The sequence below is a fragment of the Brachionichthys hirsutus genome, chromosome 3 (assembly GCF_040956055.1).
Source record: "Brachionichthys hirsutus isolate HB-005 chromosome 3, CSIRO-AGI_Bhir_v1, whole genome shotgun sequence".
NCBI classification, from domain to species: domain Eukaryota; kingdom Metazoa; phylum Chordata; class Actinopteri; order Lophiiformes; family Brachionichthyidae; genus Brachionichthys; species Brachionichthys hirsutus.
Window position 1 is genome coordinate 5,414,731 of NC_090899.1, and position 6,000 is coordinate 5,420,730.

Here is a 6,000-nt window from a genome sequence, read left to right on the forward strand (position 1 = left end):
CCGGAGCTCACAGATTGGTTTACACATCTACAAATATAGTTTTGCCCACACAAAGGGGAGTCAGGATGCAAGAGGTAATGTTGGGTGGGTGGGGGGGGGGGGATGAAAAGGGAGAAGTGCTCTTGTTCAATGTCGTTGTGCTTGTCGTTCGTAGACTCTGGTGCAAACCACATCATCTGCTCTCATGGTCTGAAACGAGAGGAAAAAGTGGATGGACCGGTCCAGATGTTGACAGTTCAACAAGAATGTTTAATATTCCCTGGATTTCATGTTAACATAACCTCACTGAACAAACATTATTTAAAGTTATTTAAACCAACATGTTTTGCTTGCCTCTGAATAGAAGCGGTGGGGTTTAGAGCCTTATCCTTAGTGTTCAGCCCTGGATGTGAACCTAAAGCCATCCGTCCCGGAGCCGCTTTCCCACGCATGCTTTACAGTTTGTTCAGTTAGAAAAATGCATTTACTCCACAGACGCCTGCAGCGGATGCACAGGATCATCTCTGGTTGGACTGGGCTGGGTGTGTATAATCTTGTCAATAAGATATTTGATATTCTGTCAAGAGAATTATTAGATTAATATGATGAAACATCAATTGGATCATTTATTGCCTAAAGGCAAATGCAGCCATATGGATATTCATGGTATAGTTATAATTATAAATGTATAATATATTTATATGTATTCTACGTCACATGTAAAACTTGTTAACATCGGTTAAAGTGCTTAAATCATTTCTGAATATTTACAAGGTTCTAATATTGAACTTGTTACAAATATTTTGAGTGCTATACAATAGTAATGAAATGAATGAACCAGAAATAAAGCCAAACATTTGGATAGAAGCTAGAACTGTGCATCAGAATCTTTTTTTTAAGTCACACAAAAGCTGTAAATCATAATCTTTTTATGATCCTGGGTCTTCATTTGATGATGATGATGATGATGAAGGGGAATAAAATCACTTTGCCACCTAGAGTTAAGATGCTTTTTGATTTGAAGCCAAACTCTATTAGGAATAAAGTCACTTCAAGTCAAATTTGATTTTACAGTTCATGCATGTGATTTGATTTATCAGCCACCAGGAACTTTGTTGCTGATTTTATACTGTGTGTAACACTTTATTACTAATTCTGCTATTTGCTCTTCTTTCATTTATTTTCAACTTCTGATCTTATTTTATATATTATGCCATGTGAGTTCCACACGGCTATAATTTCACTGCGCGATCACAATTCATTTCTAGAAACTAAAAGGTGTTGCCATAATTAGTTCTGCATCTTGATTCTAACCAGGATCAGCTGGCCGTCATTGGTGAGCTCTCGGGTCCAGGATGTCTTGGCTCCTTCTCCTTTCAGCAGAATCTGTTCACAGCTGATCTTATTTCCGGTTTCCCAACGTGGAAAACTCTACGGGCAACAAAGGTAAGGAAGAGGAAACCCAATTTGACATTGTGTTAATTGTTGGATATTGCATTAGCTGGATTCACAGGCATATGCAAAATCACTGAGAGGAAAGGGGAGATAATGAGCGAGTGACTAATGGAGAAAGAAGACAAGAAAGGGGGAGCAGGCCAATCGCTGCGGTGCGATAGATAGCATAGTTATTAAGAGCAAAGCGTTGGATGGTCGTGTGTGTTTGTTATGGAGATGGCCAAACAGTCGGCCATCTATGAGGGGGAAAACTGGGAGGTATTAGGGGGGGATTATCAAAGGATGGGGGAGAAATAGGGCGGGATGGAGGCAAGAGTGGGGATCGTGTACCGTGCAGGGACGTCCATCCACCGTGGCCTCGTTAAACTCCTGCCCCACAGTGAAGGTGATGTGGGTGGTGCGAATGGTGGTCGAGGTTTTAATGGACAGCCTCTCTCCGTCCTGCGTGATCTCCACCAGAGGCTTGGAGGCCGCCTTCACCGCAATCATGCGCAGCATCACGTTCACGTCTAAGCCAGACATGCACACAGAGAACAAGGGAAGCACAATTCAAACAAAGAAGGGTGGAATAAGGTGAGATCTGAGGTTTCCCCCCCCTGAAGGTCAGCACACAAAGTAAACACTTGATGCTGCACAAATAGTCCCGGGTGACTTTTAGTGACTTTTCCCATGTTAGCGGCAGAGAAAGGGTGAGCTCTGGTCATGAGGACAGAACCATGTTGGGTTAGAATGGTGCGAGCCTAAGGAGCAACCTTGTATGGACAGCTTGGTCCTCTAATGAAGCCATATAACAAAGTATACTCACCATCATCATCATCATCACAAGCATTCACAGACTCAAACACGTGATGAGTGATGAGCAGAACTTTCTGCAATGCAAACCGAGATTATTTTCCCTTCCTTGACCGAGAGGTGGCGCACTACTCCGGTGAAACATGATGCAGCATGGGAAAACAGGCAAGAAGCAGAGCAGTGTTGGTGGGGGGGCAGACAGATGAGGGGGCAGCGGTCTGTCTGTGGTGTGTGAAGAGCGCTGTTCAAGTGTGAGGGGAAGTGTGTGCACGTCGTTCCGTGTTTCTGCTGTCGAGTTTGGGTTTCGCACTCTCACCTCTCACACATTCCCATCTGTCACCGTGGGTAAATATATACCCGCTCTGAAATGCACGGTCATTCAGCAAGCATCGGGACGTCCACAGGCATTTCTCTACCCACTGCACGGCATGCACGTGCAGTGGGTAGTGCATTGTCTCAGAGCATCCATGAATTGTATTATTTGAGAGGACTTGTAAAGACTCGCTGTTTCCCGGCAGCAGTTTTCTGTACCGTTACAAATGGACCGCTTGCATTGGACAGAATACCCTGAAGTGGCATCCAGAGAATTTAAAATGGGTAAACTCCAATTATACTAATCTATTCTCTGGTCACTTTTATAAAATGTTGTAGTTTTACGTATAGGCTTTAAGGTTTTAATGGATGGATGGATTGGAAGGCCGTCTGGATCAAAGGTTAAAGAGCAGAGGTCAGAGGAAGCATTCGAGACACAGGGAGACGAGGGATGAAGAACAGGAGTGTGGAAAAGAAGGATGGAGCGAAGGAGGAGGGTGGGGGTGGGGGGGGCGCTGACAGGCTGCACGCAGCTGCACGTCGGCCCCTCTTGAACACACGCGCGCGCGGGCGCCGCACACACAACCGGAGGCTGTGACAGGCAGATGTGTCGCCGTTTGTCTCTATTGTGTTAGCAGGGCAGGGGAGACTAAAGGGGGGAGAGGACAGGAGAATCATGGCTGGGAACCAAGCACTGAATTTTGGATTTGCAGAATGACAAAGACCCCCCCCCCCCCCCCCACCCATGTGATACAGAGGGTGATCCTCGTCGGTGGAAGATTTGACATAATGTGCTGAGAAAGCTCCAGTTTTGGCTGACACATCTGATCCGTGTCATTACGCGCGGACGCATTGTACAAACCCACTCTTGCGCATAAAAATAGCCAAGCTGCTACATTATTCCAGGATGCGTTTTTTTTTAATATCTATAATTATTTTAATCACTTACCCAACTTTTTTAATAGGTCATCAAAGTTCTGTGAACTTTTCATCTCCCAGACGCCGGCGAAGTCGGGTATTTTGCGCTCCATATTTAGCTGCAGATACTAAAAAAAAAGTTGAAGGTTATCTGTCAGGTCCAAATTTGATGAATGCGCGTCTTGCGGCAAAAATGCTCAAACTGTCGCTTCTCAGCCTGGAACTTTGTGCGTACCTGATGGTTTGGCTTCTGCCCTCTACCCGGACTGTCAGGGCCCGAGTTCCAATATGCGCTAAGCGAGGGTGCGTTAAAAATGAATGGCAAAAAGCGCAGAGACACTTGGGTCGGGATACGCACGCCCCTCTGCATATGGATACGCCCCACAGGGGACGCGGATTACGACCAAAGGAGCATCGTGCCTCGGTCTGACCACGCCCCTTAAGGCAACGTGTGCGCTTTCCCGGCGCTCATCCAGCCAGCGTTGGAAGACGCTAAAATCAACGCGCGTATTTTGAATCAGCTCAATATGGCAGCCGTGTCCGGAAAAATGCTGAGGTGTGAAATGTGTTTCATGCTCCTGACGCACACTATTGAAATAATGACTCTAAAGAGAGAGAGAGAGAGAGAGAGAGAGAGAGAGAGAGAGAGAGAGAGAGAGAGAGAGTCCAAGTTCACCCTTTGCGCCACGGCGCTCTGAGTCATAAAAATAAAAGCGGTGGTAATGGGATACAGCTTCTGGCCTCCACCGGTGGGCTATCCATTTAACAGAATCTGTGTCAGAGGAGAAAACGCTTCGACCCAATAAGAGGGGCAAAGAGAGAGAGAGAGGGGGGGGTAGAGATTAAAATAAGAGGCAGGGTTCGTGCAGGTCGCCGGTGGTTTCTCCTCCTGCTGCTCGGACGGAAGGAAGGGGAGAAAGGAGGTGGAGACGCGAGGGAATTTGGAGTCAGACGGCCTTGTGGGGCAGGGTCAGGGGCCCGCGGGGTCGGAGGGAGCCGGGCAAAGAACACGCGCGTCTCTCTCTCTCACACACACACACACACACACACACACACACACATACTATGTGTGTATGCGCGCACGCACGCGCCGATGATGGATAGCAACGGGACAAAGCCGACATTAACTATTGACTCTTGATGGATGATCCCATCCGCTACACTGCACGGCGAATTAGCGCGAGGTAAACCAGGGGGGGGGTCATCAGAAGAACCCCCCCCCCCCCCCCAAGGCTACACGTTAGTGTCGGAGCAGCAACAAGGACGCATTGAATAACATGCCTCTTGCTGATATTTAGTGACGTGCGCTTTTACGCACAGACTTGGATCAAAACCATCGCCTTGTATAGAGCAGTTTGGATGCGTTTGCTATGAATAAAGTTTGCTCACACTGTTTCATGTATCGACGCGCGCGCGCGCGCGCGCAACCACTTCATTGACCACACAATCACAGCATGTCTTCACAAGTTACTGCTGATGGTCAAACAACAGAAAGGAGCCCTCTATCCGCCTCGGAATAAAAGGACCTCAAAAACGAAGTCATTGCGACAGAACATGAAGACGTGCCTTCTAAACCCAGAGTGTTCACGGACACAGCGTCACTCCACCGGTGTTCTGTTCCGAAAGAGGATCGATCATGTCCTCGAAAGTGCCGAACGCAAACCCAAAGGTCACAAATGTTGGAAAGGTTCTCCTGCAAGTCATTTGCATAAACCGTGAAACAACAAGAAATGCATCAAAGGGCATTGAACCAAACCGCGCGCAGCGACAGCCTCGCCCTTGTGTGCGCAGCGCACGCTGGTCCAGAGGAGGCTTAATAAAGAGCTCTGACATGTGCGTGATGCTGAATGGCAGCGCGTGATGACAAAGCGCCGTTCAACATTCAGATCCACTCAACCGTGCTCTTTCACTTTCCACTCATTCCTTCCTTCCATCCCCTCTTTTCCTTTTTTGCCCTCCATTTACCTCACGCAAATGTCTGCCCCCTCTCCCTTTCTTTCTCCTCCTCCTCCTCCTCCTCCTGTCAAGCTTTTGTTCTTTTGTGCCGCTCTGACACATTCCTCAAGCACGTTGAAGAGAGGGAGAAGGGGAGAAGACGGAAAGGAGAAGAAAGAAAGGCGTGTGTGTGTGTGGGGGGGGGGGGGGACAAGAGGTGCAGGTCATTTTTTATCTTATTGTTGTGGTGAGAGGGATAGAGAGAGTGAGTCAGCAAAGAGAGAGCTGGGAGATCAAAGGCAAACAGATACTGGCAGAGATGGAAAGGCTGCAGAAATGCAGAGACCGAGTCTTTGGAGGTGTGAGAAAGACCAGTTTGCTCTTTATTTCAATCATCCTCATTTCTTTGTCTTCCTCTCCAAATATGTCCCACAAACATTCACTTCTTTTGTTCTGTCCTGTGTTTTCTTTCTCACACCAAGAACATATGTCTGAAACAAACGGCAGATTCACACAGAGCTTCGTGGGCCATGTGAAAACAAGACAAGGGTTAACTTGTAATGTCTGACTGATATTTCTATTACTTTATATACTTTACCCACCTATACC

General features: G+C 47.2%; 1 protein-coding gene across 1 annotated transcript; it reads right to left on the reverse strand.

Moving 5' to 3' along the window:
* Positions 1-61: 61 nt before the first annotated feature.
* Positions 62-3,575, reverse strand: crabp2a (cellular retinoic acid binding protein 2, a). Its single transcript, XM_068759076.1, has 4 exons — positions 3,488-3,575; positions 1,765-1,943; positions 1,294-1,410; positions 62-189 (listed from the first exon to the last, which is right to left on the reverse strand). The coding sequence occupies exons 1-4, from the start codon at positions 3,567-3,569 to the stop codon at positions 127-129; spliced, it is 441 nt and encodes a 146-aa protein (XP_068615177.1). The 5' UTR covers positions 3,570-3,575; the 3' UTR covers positions 62-126.
* Between the last annotated feature and the right edge of the window lie 2,425 nt (positions 3,576-6,000).